Source organism: Rhinopithecus roxellana, chromosome 20, assembly GCF_007565055.1.
Source record: "Rhinopithecus roxellana isolate Shanxi Qingling chromosome 20, ASM756505v1, whole genome shotgun sequence".
NCBI classification, from domain to species: Eukaryota; Metazoa; Chordata; class Mammalia; order Primates; family Cercopithecidae; genus Rhinopithecus; species Rhinopithecus roxellana.
Window position 1 is genome coordinate 71,160,822 of NC_044568.1, and position 14,013 is coordinate 71,174,834.

The following is a 14,013-nucleotide window of genomic DNA, read 5'->3' on the forward strand; positions in this document are numbered from 1 at the left end:
TGGGGGCTGAGAGGAGAGCAGCAGGCCAGGGCAGCGATCCTGGCCTCACCTGGACCAGCAGGGAGTCCCACTAGAGCTGCCGGAACGCTGACAGGAAGTCATGGGACAGTCTCAGAACCACAAGCGCACACTGAGCCCTAGGCCTGCAGCTGACCCAGAATCCCTGCTTGTGGCTTTCCTCTAGTGAACACGCCAGCATCGGGTCCTCGACCCCACGCCCCTGCCCAGCCTCTGCTGCCTGCCTGACCTGCTGAGAAAGAGAGCCGTGTGGCTTGATGAAATCTGCCTCCTCTAACTGCCACCCAGCCTGTGGGGTGCTCATCCCTGCTCCCTAAAGCTGCCAGAATCAGTCTCACTCGGCAGGGCTTTGGGCTGGCTCTCACCACCTTCTCTTCTCCAAATTAACCACCAGCCACGGCTTTCAGACCACAGGCTCACTCCTGGCCTTACTCCTCTAAGGAGGGCAACGAAAATAGCCATGTTCTGGCCAAGTGCAGTGGCTCACACCTGTAATCTCAGCACTTGGGGTGGCAAAGGGGAGAGGGTCGCGTCAGCCAGGAGTTTCAGACCAGCCTGCACAACACAGTGAGACCCTGTCACGACAAAAAATACAAAACTTAGCCAGGTGTGGTGCTACACGCCTGTAGTCCTAGCTACCTGAGAGGCTAAAGGAGGAGGATCGTGTGAGCCTGGCAGGTTGAGGCTGCAGTGAGCCATGATTGTGCCACTGCACCCCAGCCTGGGTGACACAGTGAGACCTTGTCTCTAACCAAATAACAAAATGGCCGTGTTCTTTTAGAAGTCATCTGACCAACATCCCAATCAATTCAAGACAACTGGCACTCTCACCTCCTTTGTCTATTGACAGTACTCCTGCAGTTGCAACCTCAGCTGCAAAGACGCGCGGACACAGGGCCCGGGACCATCCCAGCCTCGGAGGCCTATTCATCTACTCACAGGCTGCCCCGGGCCCACACAAACAACTCTCAGAACAGGACGCAGGACGCTTATTCTTTTTTTGTTGTTTTTTGAGATGAAGTCTTGCTCTGTTGCTCAGCCTGCAGTGCAATGGCACAATCTCAGCTCACCGCAACCTCTGCCTCCTGAGTTTAAGCGATTCTCCTCCCTCAGCCTCCCGAGTAGCTGGGATTACAGGTGCCCGATACCATGCCCAGCTAATTTTTGTATCTTTAGTAGAAACGGGGTTTTGTCATATTGGCCAGGCTGGTCTCGAACTCCTGACCTCAGGTGATCCATCCACTTTGACCTCCCAAAGTGCTGGGATTACAGGTGTGAGCTACTGCACCTGGCCAAGGACACCTATTCTTTACACTTATCCTTGCTAGCATGCGGCCAGCATGTTTCAGATGAGCTGCTGCAGAGGTAGCAATCACTCTGCTCTTAGCAGATCTCAGCATGAGAGGTCCAGGTCTTCTCACTACTCTCCCACACACAAATGCTGGGCAAGGCAAGGGCAGAGCCCTCAGGCGCTCCACCAGCAACCTGCACTCCCAAAATGACCACTTCTCGTCCTGTCCACAGGTCATCGGGAAAGTACGGCAATGTTTGCCCAAAATAAAAATTTTTATGTCCGTAAGGTCAACCAATACCACCAACCAGTCACCCTCCCAAAGTGGCACCAAGACCAGCGTGCCTAGAATTGTTCTCTGTGGAATGAACCCCTTCTTGATTTTTCTTGGCCTGAACTTATAATAGGAGAGGGCGAGTGAGCATGCATTTCGATCGGCCACTACAAACTCTTCCTTCTTTTTTTTTTTTTTTTTTTTGAGACAGAGTCTTGCTCTGTCACCCAGGCTAGAGGAGTGCAGTGGGGCGATCTTCACTCACTGCAACCTCCACCTTCCAGGTTCAAGTGATTCTCCTGCCTCAGCCTCCTGAGTAGCTGGGATTACAGGCATGTGCCACCACACCCAGCTAATTTTTGTACTTTTAGTAGAAACAGGGTTTCACCATGTTGGCCAGGCTGGTCTCGAACTCCTGACCTCGTGAACCATCTGCCTCAGCCTCCCAAAGCGCTGGGATTACAGGTGTGAGCCACTGTGCCCAGCTTTTTTTTTTTTTTTTTTTTTTTTTTTTTTTGAGACGGAGTCCCGCTCTGTCACCCAGGCTGGAGTGCAGTGGCCGGATCTTAGCTCACTGCAAGCTCCGCCTCCCGGGTTCATGCCATTCTCCTGCCTCAGCCTCCCGAGTAGCTGGGACTACAGGCGCCCGCCACCACGCCCGGCTAGTTTTTTTTTTTGGTTTTTTTTTTTTAGTAGAGACAGGGTTTCACCGTGTTAGCCAGGATGGTCTCGATCTCCTGACTTCATGATCCGCCCGTCTCGGCCTCCCAAAGCGCTGAGATTACAGGCTTGAGCCACCGCACCCGGCCTTTTTTTAATTTGAGACAGTGTCTCGCTCTGTTGCTCAGACTGGAGTGCAGTGGCGCGATCTCAGTTCACTGCAACCTCCACCTCCCAGGTTCAAGCGATTCTCCTGCCTCAGCCTCCCAAGTAGCTGGGATTACAGGCATGTACCGCCACGCCCAGCTCATTTTTTAGTACAGATGGGGTTTTACCATGTTGGTCAGGCTGGTCTCAAACTCCTGACCTCGTGATCCACCTGCCTCAGCCTCCGGAAGTGCTGGGATTACAGGTGTGAGCCCCCGTACCCCCTTTCTGGTGTTGCTAGAAAAGCCCAATTCCTTCACTCCCCACTTCCACACTTGATTGGTCCCTCAAGGCTGTACTCAGGGCATTTCCAGTAGCATCCCCATCACTATGACGAAAACTAAATTTCCCTAAAACAGTGCAAATCGGCCAGGCGCGGTGGCTCACGCCTGTAATCCCAGCACTCTGGGAGGCCGAGGCAGATGGTTCATGAGGTCAGGGGTTCAAGACCAACCTGGCCAACATGGTAAAACCCCGTCTCTACTAAAAATACAAAAATGAGCTGGACGTGGTGGCACATGCCTGTCATCCCAGCTACTTGGGAGGCTGAGGCAGGAGAATCGCTTGAACCCGGGAAGCGGAAGTTGCAGTGAGCTGAGATTGTGCCAGCCTGGGCGACAGAGAGAGACTCAATCTCAAAAAAAAAAAAAAAAAAGCGCAAACCAGATCATCAGCAGTGAGCTGTCAACTATACTCCCAGAAAGAGTAAACTCGGGCTCTGAACAGCCTACGTGCCTCTCTCTAGTAGTTCAACTGGACAAACCTACCTCTTCAAATTTCTTGGTTTTTGCGACTTCACAAATCTGCCCTATCATCCGGATGCGATTATTGAGGCCACATTCCACACTCAGTTCCTGGAGAGAAATGAAAGAAGAAAAAGGGGCCAGCGGTCAGGCCACGGTTTCCTAAACTGCAAGTCACAAACCACCTAAAGGCTCCCACTGCATCTTCCAGAGTAGAGACTTAAAACAGATCTTTCTGAAATCAAGATTCACCTGACCGGGCGCGGTGGCTCATGCCTGTAAGCCCTGAACTTTGGGAGGCCGAGGTGGGTGGATCACCTGAGGTCAGGAGTTTGAGACCAGCCTGGCCAACATGATGAAATCCCGTTTCTAGTAAAAATACAAAAAATTGGGCAGGCGCGGTGGTTCAAGCCTGTAATCCCAGCACTTTGGGAGGCCGAGATGGGCAGATCACGAGGTCAGGAGATCGAGACCATCCTGGCTAACGCGGTGAAACCCCATCTCTACTAAAACATACAAAAAACTAGCCGGGCAAGGTGGCGGGCGCCTGTAGTCCCAGCTACTCGGGAGGCTGAGGCAGGAGAATGGCGTAAACCCAGGAGGCGGAGCTTGCAGTGAGCTGAGATCCGGCCACTGCACTCCAGCCTGGGCGACAGAGCGAGACTCCGTCTCAAAAAAAAAAAAAAAAAAAAAAAAAAAAAAAAAAGAATACAAAAAACTAGCGTGAGCTGAGATCCGGCCACCGCACTCCAGCCTGGGCGACAGAGCCAGACTCCGTCTCAAAAAAAAAAAAAAAAAAAGAAAACTTTAAAGTGCAAAAATTCAGCATTTACTCATGGTAAACTCAGCAAAACACAATGCCTGGCATATGCGACAAAGACACAAGCACACATAAAAGATAAAGGACCTAGCCCGGGTGCAATGGCTCACGCCTGTAATCCCAGCACTTTGGGAGGTGGGAAGATCACCTGAGGTCGGGAGTTCGAGACCAGCCTGGCCAAGATGGTGAAACTCCATCTCTATTAAAAAAACAAAAATTAGATGGATGTGGTGGCATGTGTCTGTAGTCCCAGCTACTTGGGAGGCTGAGGCAGGAGAATCACTTGAAACTGGGAGGCGTAGTAGCAGCGAGCAGAGATTGTGCCATTACACTCCAGCCTGGGCAAAAGAGCAAGAATTCATCTCAAAAAATAATAATAATAATAATTAGCCAAGCCTGGTGGCAGGTGTCTGTAGTCCCAACTACTCAGGAGGCTGTGTTAGGAGAATCGCTTGAACCCTGGAGGTGGAGGTTGCAGCGAACAGAGATCATGCCACTGCATTCCAGCCTAGGCGACAGAGTGAGACTCAGTCTCAAAAAAAATAAAATAAAATAAAGAACCCACTTCTCCCAGGAACTCACGTTATCATTCAACACCCGGCCATATCCTTCCCGGTGGAGATGATGACTCTCAGGCCTCATCTATAAAATGGGCTTTCTTTCATCAATATCTGAATAATAACTCAAGTGTGCCTGAACCAGGTCACCAAGATCCTGACTTTCCAAGTCTCCTGAGGAAGGACATGTCAGCCTCCAAGTACTGGAGACAGTATTCCTGTGCAGACAGTCGCCAGCAACCCATCTCCCACAGAACCTGGTGCAAGACAAAACCCAACCTTCCCTACACTTCCCTCTAGCCTAGCAAAGACACAGACAGCTCACTCACTCTCAGGATTTCCGCGGTGATGATAAATTCCGTCTGTTTGCCCTCCGCAGACCTGGGATTTGGCCTCGGTGTTCCCAGTCCAAACAGAATCCTAAACTTCTCCTTCAAGCCTGAATCTTTGCTTGTTGGTTTGGCCATGGTGGGCCAGGACGCACCAGAAAACCCCTCTGTGCAAACGAAACAGGCACGGGGACATCTGAGCAACAGCTCTGCCCACCTTCCCCACTGCGGACCTCCAGCCGTCAGGACCCTGGGTCTCTGGTGGACATAACCTTTCCTCCCACAATCCCTGGGATAACTCAACTACAGCCCAGCTGACCAGGTCGCAAACAGGCACCTAGGAAAGCCAGGGAGACACCAGGCCTTGTCTAGCTCTCTGCTCAGACACTGCCGCCCGCCCCGCCCGACTCAGTCCACGGGTTAGGACCGCCGCCGCGAAGTCCTGGGAGCCCGGATGTTTGCCGTTTCTCCTCTCCCCATGTGGAGCAGCAGCTGTCACGGAGCCGATTGCAGCAGAGACCCGCTCGCACCCGCCATGACTTAAAACTAAGGGATGCTCGGAGCTCCGGAGTCGGGTTGCAGTGGGCGTGGGTGAGGGCCCGGGACCCGGACACTACGGGGTCCGCCTCTCTACGCCGCTGCCCCGCTGCCCCGTGGGGACTGGGGCACACTGCGGCCCAGACCACTCACCCCTCGACGCGCCACCGCGCGCCGGGCCGCCAGGACGCGGGGAAAGGCGCACCCCCGCTGGCCCCTGGACGCTGCCGGAAGCGCGACCCGCACTTCCGGCAGCGGCGTCGCGCGAAGGGCCGCCGCGGGGCTTGCTGGGAGTTGTAGTTCTGGGCAGCTCTCTAGAGGAAAGGCCGGTGATCCTTGCGTCACGTGACGGGGCCGCATGGGCCGCCGGGATGTGTAGTCCGCAGCAGTCCGGCATGAAAGCTTTGAGCGCCAGGATGCTGACGCGGAACCGGAGCCTGGGACCTGGGGCTGGGCCGCGGGGGTGTGGGGAGGAGCCCGCGCCTCCCCAGAGGGGAGAAGCTGCAGCAGGTAGCGCCGCGCCCTGACCGGAGCATGGGAGGATGCGGGATAGGGGCTGCAGGCTGCAGTCCCGGGCCGCCGCCTCCTGCAGCGGCGCGGACAGGGGCTGCAGGGGCTGCGAACGGTTCCCACGTGCTGCCCTGCGTGTCCACCTTGCGCCCTTTTCCCAAAGGTTGCGGTCCGCAGGGGCTGGGTTTCGGACGCTCTGCTTCGCTGCCCACTTTCGCCCCAAGCCAGAAAACGCTTCCCAGCCGGGTGCGGTGGCTCACACCTGTAATCCCAGCACTTTGGGAGGCCGAGGCGGGCGGATCACGAGGTCAGGAAATCGAGACCATCCTGGCTAACACGGTGAAACCCCGTCTCTACTAAAAAGATGTGGGTGTGCCGGGCGCGGTGGCTCAAGCCTGTAATCCCAGCACTTTGGGAGGCCGAGACGGGCGGATCACGAGGTCAGGAGATCGAGACCATCCTGGCTAACACGGTGAAACCCCGTCTCTACTAAAAATACAAAAACTAGCCGGGCGAAGTGGCGGGCGCCTGTAGTCCCAGCTACTCGGGAGGCTGAGGCAAGAGAATGGCGTAAACCCGGGAGGCGGAGCTTGCAGTGAGCTGAGATCCGGCCACTGCACTCCAGCCCCGGCGACAGAGTGAGACTCTGCCTCAAAAAAAAAAAAAAAAAAAAAAAAGATGTGGGTGTTAACAGATTGTCTGTGGTGCAGTATAGAGGATGTATTGGGGAACTGTGGTAGAGGCTGTTGCTAGAGTCCTCATGAGCTAACATGGACCTTGTCAGGGTCGCTGGCATAAGGAGGGCCCACATATCCCAGACTGCAGAGGGCAGAGCACCCCAAGTGTATTAGATGATGGACAGTTGTGGCACGAACGAGTGAGGGGTAAGCTAGCAGGCGGGATGGCACCCCACCCTCCCTTCACCTGTGGCCCCACCAGAGGGACCGGTTGGTGCTTTTTGCAGAAGCAAGGAAAAGCCACAGCCCCGTGAAGCGTCGGCGGAAAGCACAGAGACTGTGTGTGGCCTATGAGGGCTCGGACAGTGGGAAAGGTGAGAAGGCTGAGCCCCTCAAGGTGCCAGTCTGGGAGCCCCAGGACTGGCAGCAACAGCTGGTCAACATCCGTGCCATGAGGAGCAAAAAGGACGCACCTGTGGACCATCTGGGGACCGAGCACTGCTATGACTCCAGTGCCCCCCCAAAGGTAGGCAGGGGCCCCATCTCCCCAGGTGACCTCCGCAGGTGTCTCCTGTGGCCTGAGGCCCCTCCTGGCATAAGCACTGGCTCTGAGCACCAGGCTGGGTGGCAACAGCTCTGCCCAGCAGGCCAGCATGAGGTCACTGCCTGGGGCCCCATCTCCCCAGGTGACCTCCGCTCTTAGCAAGATACTTGTTTTCTCTCTACCCGGTGGCTCTTGGCTGGCACCTTCCCCTGCAGACAGCACCTTGGGAGGATGTACACCCGGTGCCCCAGAGCACTGGGCAGTGTCACCTGCATCACTGTAGCCACTCAGCAGGTCAGGACACCGGTGGCTTAGGGCCTCGTGCTAGAACTTCTGCCCAATGCAGGCGTGACCTGGGCTTTGCGTGATATCAGGGAGGAAGAGTTCCTTTTGCTTCACAGTCCCAGGGCCTGGAACCTTAGACCAAGCTGAGTTCTAATCCCTATTCTACTACCAGGTGACTTGGATACAGGCCTCTCTGAGCCTTAGTTTGCTTGTATGTAAAATGGGTAGTATGGGCCAGGCATAGTGATTCATGCCTGGAATCCCAGCACTTCGGGAGGCCAAGGCAGGTGCATCACCTGAGGTCAGGAGTTCAAGACCAGCCTGGCCAACGTGGCAAAACCCTGTCTCTACTAAAAATACAGAAATTAGCCGGGTATGGTGGCAGGCGCCTATAATCCCAGCTACTTGGGAGGCTGAGGCAGGAGAATCGCTTGAACCCGGGGGTTGGAAGTTGCAGTGAGCCAAGATCACACCACTTCACTCCTGCCTGGGTGAAAAAGTAAGACTCCATCTCAAAAAAAAAAAAATTGTTTTTAATGGGTGGTGTGATCATTCACAAAGCAATCAATAGTAGTGGCCAATGGCTGTTCAGTAGTGATGGGCCAGATATGATTGTTTTGGGGTTTTTTTTGAGACCAAGTTTTGCTCTTGTTGCCCAGGCTGGAGTGCAGTGGCGAAATCTCAGCTCACCGCAACCTCCGCCTCCTGAGTTCAAGCGATTCTCCTGCCTCAGACTCCCGAGTAGCTGCGATTACAAGCGCCCACCACCACACCTAGCTAATTTTTGTATTTTTAGTAGAGACAGGGTTTCACCATGTTGGTCAGGCTGGTCTCAAACTCCTAACCTCAGGTAATCCGCCTGCCTTGCCCTCCCAAAGTGCTGGGATGACAGGCGCAAGCCACCGCGCCCGGCCGCATAGAATTCTAAGCGCTGAGACAATTCATTTAAGCTGCACATTGCTCCAGTGAGTTGGGTACTATTTTTGTCCTGGTGTTGTAGGTGACCAAACACACCCAAACCAGACCTCCCTACCCCATAGTGGGAGGCCGATGCCGCGTATGTGGCCCAGGGTAACAAATGAGGGTACGTGGAGGGCGTGAGGGGAGCCTGGCCCAGGGAATCACCCAGGACCTGCCGCCACCCTGGTCCCTGTCACGGCACAAGCAGGTGCGCAGGTACCAGGTGCTGCTGTCACTGATGCTCTCCAGCCAGACCAAAGACCAGGTGACGGCGGGCGCCATGCAGCGACTACGGGCGCAGGGCCTGACGGTGGACAGCATCCTGCAGACAGATGATGCCACGCTGGGCAAGCTCATCTACCCCGTCGGTTTCTGGAGGGTGAGCCCTGCCTGTGGTAACCGGGGCCGGGTGGCCTGAGAGAGACCTCGGAAGGCTGATGGGGGTGGCGGCGGTGCAGGAGGTGAGGGTCAACCAGCTCAGGCTCGGGGGTCCCCCTGGAGCCCCCATCCCAGGCCGTGGGGTCCTGGGGCCTGACACCCAGTCCCAGCAGCTCCTTGGCCTTCCTGTTCGCATCCTCCCTTCCTTCCTCTGCCTCCCTACCTCACCACCTGCCCACCCTTCCTCACCGCCAAGACTGCCTGCCCACCCGCCTTTCCCTTTGTTTACTGCTAGCCTCCCCTGGGGTGTCACCCTCTCCTGTCCAGAGCCCCTCACCCTCTAGGAGCCCTGGGGAGGCCTGCTCCCCAACCCCGCCAAGCACTGGATGGTAGTGGGCGGATCTGTTGAAAGCAGCTTAGTGGGTGGGGCCGCTTCCCCTTGGCACCCGTGTGGGCCGCAGTTTCTCAGATGGGTTTTAAATAGCCCTCTCCACTCAGGCACAGGATGGGAACCACCCGGCAGGCCTAGCAGCTGGTGGGGAAGCCCCAACTCCAGCCCGCCTTCCTGAAGGCGCAGGTGCAGCTAAGCCCCACTCCTGGGAGCGGCTGGCCTGCTTGGACTGGCCTGGGTGCTGGCAGGGAATGACAGGCAGGGGAACCCAAGACAGACCCTACACATGTGTCATTGGCCCACACGGGTGGGAGGAGGGGGTCTGGCCTGCCTTGGGCCTCCCTGCTGCCCTCCACTTGTTCCTGCCTCCTGGAGGGCGGGGGCTGAGCTGGCACATGTCCTCAGCAGGTGCAGTTAGCTCTGGCCACCTGTGGGTCTCCCAGGGGCTGCGTCCTCCCCAGTTGGGCTATGCCCCTGCCTCCAAGGCTGAACCCACCCCTGTCTTTCAGAGCAAGGTGAAATACATCAAGCAGACCAGCACTATCCTGCAGCAGCGCTATGGCGGGGACATCCCGGCCTCCGTGGCCGAGCTGGTGGCGCTGCCGGGCGTTGGGCCCAAGATGGCACACCTGGCTATGGCTGTGGCCTGGGGCACTGTGTCAGGCATTGGTGAGTGGTGCACACCCCCAGGAGGATGGGGCTGGCTCTGGCCCACTGGCTGCTTTGGGATTCCCCACATCCTTTTGACCTGTGACTCCACTTCCAGCATCCTGATCCTCCACCCAGCCCATAGGGTCAGAAAGGTGCTCCCAGGGCTAAGCCAGGCCAGCCCCACTCAGAGACAGGCGCTGGGGCAGGAGCTCGCATGGGCTGGGCACCTGCTCTGTGGGGGGCTCTGAGAGAGGCCCCGGAGCTAGACTCCGTCTGTGCTGTATTCGGGAGAGATGTGGAGCAGGGAATTCCCCACTCGTGGGATGGAAACACTGATGGTTGTGCAGGGCACTGCTGGGGCCTGGGAAGGCCCCCAAGGTCATCCTTCAGTTGAGAGCTGCAGGGCAAGGTGGGGTGAGCCAGGCCAAGAGGAGGAAGTGTGTTCCCAGCAGAAGGAACAGCATCTGCAAAAACCATGATTCAAGAGACAGGGCCAGGAGCAGTAAGTTCTGGAATGAGATGAGGGCAGAGCGGGGAGGAGAGGGCTGAGGAGGGAGGGGGAAGAGTGTCCCCTCAGCAGGCGGGGTGGGGAGGGAGGTGCTGGGGGGATGGGGGAGGGTGGGGAGGGAGGCGCTGCAGGGAGAAGTGAGGATAGTTGAGAGAAGAGGAGAGGGTCGGGAGGGAGGCAGTGTGGGGAGGGCCCTCCTTAAATCCTTTTCCCAGGTCCTGGTGTCTCTTCCTGGCACCAGAGGCTTCTTGGCAGTTGGGTAAAGACAGACCCTTGGGTTTGGGGTGGGGTTGCCTCATCCTCAGCTTTGCCCAGAGGATTTGGGGCTCCTAAGGCCACACGCAGCTGGGCCCAGCCAGTCCAGAAACCAGGGCTTGGCCCTGCCCTCTGTGTGCCCCCATCCTAGGCCCCTGTGGGACTCTTACAGGGGCCTGTGCTGCGGGGGGCCTTCCAGCACTTCCTGGTGGGCAAGAGGGCCATCAGGGGCTGAGGGCCTCGGTTCTGAGCAGGGGGCCACCTGGTGAGGCTGAAGGGCTGCAGCAGCCCGAGAGAGCCAGAGCCAGGCCAGGTGCGCCGGGGCAGGGCCTCCTCCCCACCGAGACTCCCAGCGCCACCACCTGCCAGCCTCTCAACGGACACTTGAGCTTATCTGGGCGGCTGTCCTCAGCTGCCTGTGTCCCTGGGGTGCTGCATCATGGTTGGGCAGGGCTGTGGGGGAAGGTCCCTGCCCGCAGCCAGGCAGGGAACAGGCTGGGAGTAGCAGGCACAAGAGACAGGCATGCGGGAATACCTCCCTCTCCAGGTGACTGTGGGCCTGACCACCTGCAAGGAGACCCCAGGGCTGCCTCCTGGGGGTTCCCAGAAAGAGAAACACTGTCAGTTAAAATGTCAGAGCTGGCTGGGTACGAGGGTTCAAGCCTGTAATCCCAGCACTTTGGAAGGCCGAGGTGGGTGGATGACCAGAGATCAAGAGTTTAAGATCAGCCTGGCCAACATGGTGAAACCTCGTCTGTACCAAAAATACAAAAATTAGCCGGGCGTGGCCAGGCGCGGTGGCTCACGCCTGTAATCCCAGCACTTTGGGAGGCCGAGGCGGGCACATCACGAGGTCAAGAGATCCAGACCACGGTGAAACCCCGTCTTTACTAAAAATACAATAAAGTAGCCGGGCACGGTGGCGGGCGCCTGTAGTCCCAGCTACTTGGGAGGCTGAGGCAGGAGAACTGCCTGAAACCCAGAGACAAAAGTTGCAGTGAGCCAAGATCGCGCCACTGTCTGTATCCAGCCTGGGCGACAGAGCAAGACTCCGTCTGAAAAAAAAAAAAAAAGCCACAGCCATAGATTGCTGGCTGCAGTCCCAGCTCTGCAGCTTCCGGCTGACTGACTCTGGGCCAGGCACCTGGCTTCTCTAAGCTCTGGCCACAGAGTGGGTGAAGCAGTCCTCCTCATTCACGGTCCACATGGGCAGGAGGCCCATCCATTGTGGCGTGTCCTGACTCAGCCTTGGGTATCCTAAGAAGCATGGCCAATTCCGTGTTACAGAGGAGGAAACTAAGGCTCAGAGCCCCAAGGATGTGGCCTCTCAGGCCTTGTGGTCTCCTTACACCCTCAGATACCTTTTTCCAGGCGGCAGCCAAGGAGCTGGTGCAGGACTTGGCTTTCTCTTTGGCAAACACTGAAGGAGGAGGCAGGGCTGGGGCTGGGGTCGCAGCTGGCAGGGGCCACCGGGTGGGAGAAGGGAGCCCGATGAGCAGGCACCTGGGGGGGCCAGCTGAGGGGAGCAGGAGCCAGATCCCAGGTGGACAGCAGCTGCAGCCGGCCGGGCCATGCTCCCGCTCTGTTCTGGACCGCTGCAGTGGCAGGTGCTGGGTCTGCAGGCAGTGACCTCATGCCGGCCTGCTGGGCAGAGCTGTTGCCACCCAGCCTGGTGCTCAGAGCCAGACAGAGGGAAGCCTGGATGAGCCCTCCTGGGCTGGGGCCTTGTTCCTTGGGAGGCTGAGGGCTGAGAGGTGCTTCGGAGTTGGGATCCTGCCGGGCCTCACAAGGTCCTTGGACATCCGTAGGACCTTGTGAGGACTTACTGAGCTGGCCAATCTCTATGGTAGGGTCTGGCCCCCAGCAAGTGCTTGTCCAAGTGAGCTGTCGGTGTTATTGTGGGAAATAGAGCTCGAAGCAGAGCCGAGTCATCCACCCCCAAGCCCTGCCCGGAGCAGAGACCCCACCACCCACACACCCATCTGGCACCAGGGTTGGTGGGAATGGATCAGCCCAGAACACAGCCCTCCCTCCCCGCCCAGGCTGGCTCAGGTGATGAGAGGGAGGCCTGCACCCTAACAGAGGGCTCAGCCCCTGCCCCAGCACCTCAGGGGCAGCCGAGATGGTCACCGGTAGGCTTGCAGCCAGGGCTTTGCGGTTCCAGTCTCTAACTGGAGGGCCACGGGGGTGGTGGCAGACTCGCTTCTGGGCAGGGAGAGCACGGGCTGGGCGGCTGGAGTGTGCCCGTTGACCCTGCTTACCTCTCTGCAGCAGTGGACACGCACGTGCACAGAATCGCCAACCGGTTGGGGTGGACCAAGAAGGCCACCAAGTCCACAGAGGAGACCCGCACCGCCCTGGAGGAGTGGCTGCCCAGGTATGAGGATGTGGGGGCTTCCTGGCGGAGAAAACTCACCCTGCCCTCCCTCTGTCGGCACTGACCCAGCTCCCACCCCCACAGGGAGCTGTGGCACGAGATCAATGGACTCCTGGTGGGCTTCGGCCAGCAGACCTGTCTGCCTGTGCGCCCTCGCTGCCAGGCCTGCCTCAACCAAGCCCTGTGCCCGGCCGCCCAGGGTCTCTGATGGCCGAGCAGCTCCTGCCTCGGCGCTGCTGTGGCCACAGTCTGTGAAGTGGCTTTACGCTTCAGGAAGCCACGCCTGTCGAATAAAGCTTTGGGCTGTTTGCAGATGGGATCTGGCTGATGTCTGTCCCTGAGAGGGCAGAGCGCCTGGGAATCACATACAAGTGTGTGTGCGTGCACACCCACGCTTGCGTGTCTGGAGCAGGGCTGCCTGGGAGGCCGGCTGGGGACGTGACAATCTTTGCTCAGTACTCAGGGAGGAGGAGGGGGTGTGCGTGAACCTGGGAGGCAGGAAGTGGGGAGAGCCAGCTGCAGCCGGCTGCTGGAAGTCCACTGGGGAAACAGCCCTAGGCAGCTGGCTGAGGACCCTGGCCCCTCATGCTAGCCATTGCCAGCGCCCAACTTCCCAGCCTGGACACCACCAGCTCCTGAACTTCAGTGACCTCAAAGCCCAGCCTCTGCCCATTCCCACCCCCGTTACAGAGCTACCTGGCCTTGAAAGGGACACTGGGGACCCAGGCAGGGTGCCATAGGCTACATGGCTTGACCTGTGACTGCTAGAGGTCGCAAGGTGAATTGGGCAAAGGGTGGCCCGTGTGGGTGTTGTGTGGAGCCAGATGGCTTGACAGGGAAGATGAAGGTGGGAGGCTGAGTCTGCGGAATAGAGAGATGGTCCTGGGCCCAGGATGTGCCACACAGCAGGGGTTCCCATGGGGTCCGGTGGGAGAGAGGGAGCAGGGCTGAGAGCAGATGGATGGAGGGCAGGGGCTCAGGAACGAGACCCGGTTTCCAGTTGCTGAGACTGGGGCAGGGGGCTCCCTGGAACAGCCTCAT

At 57.9% G+C, this 14,013-nt stretch overlaps 2 protein-coding genes across 11 annotated transcripts in view; one reads left to right on the forward strand and one right to left on the reverse strand.

The window, feature by feature from the left end:
• Positions 1–6,174, reverse strand: part of TSC2 (TSC complex subunit 2) — a 42,284-nt gene extending 36,110 nt beyond the window's left edge. For 7 of the 8 annotated variants that reach the window (XM_010387865.2, XM_010387864.2, XM_010387863.2 and 4 more), the window contains exons 1-3: positions 5,590–6,174; positions 4,900–5,066; positions 3,218–3,304 (exon numbers count right to left, since the gene is read on the reverse strand). In XM_010387865.2, coding sequence (XP_010386167.2) covers positions 3,218–3,304; positions 4,900–5,066; positions 5,590–5,833 — 498 coding nt within the window. In that variant the 5' untranslated portion in view covers positions 5,834–6,174. Of the gene's footprint in view, positions 1–3,217; positions 3,305–4,899; positions 5,067–5,236; positions 5,550–5,589 lie in introns of those variants that run through there. The other variant, XM_030925051.1, reaches the window with a different exon arrangement.
• On the forward strand, positions 5,792–13,289 carry NTHL1 (nth like DNA glycosylase 1). 3 transcript variants are annotated; one of them, XM_010387858.1, is made up of 6 exons: positions 5,792–5,946; positions 6,911–7,149; positions 8,618–8,791; positions 9,691–9,850; positions 12,867–12,972; positions 13,057–13,289. In XM_010387858.1, exons 1-6 carry the CDS (start codon positions 5,808–5,810, stop codon positions 13,178–13,180), a joined length of 942 nt encoding a protein of 313 aa, XP_010386160.1. In that variant the 5' UTR covers positions 5,792–5,807; the 3' UTR covers positions 13,181–13,289. The 3 variants fall into 3 exon arrangements, with proteins under 3 accessions (XP_010386160.1, XP_010386161.1, XP_030780912.1); XM_010387859.1 differs by having other exon boundaries at positions 8,621–8,791; XM_030925052.1 differs by lacking the exon at positions 5,792–5,946 and adding an exon at positions 6,740–6,830 and having other exon boundaries at positions 13,057–13,284.
• The last annotated feature ends 724 nt before the right edge of the window (positions 13,290–14,013 follow it).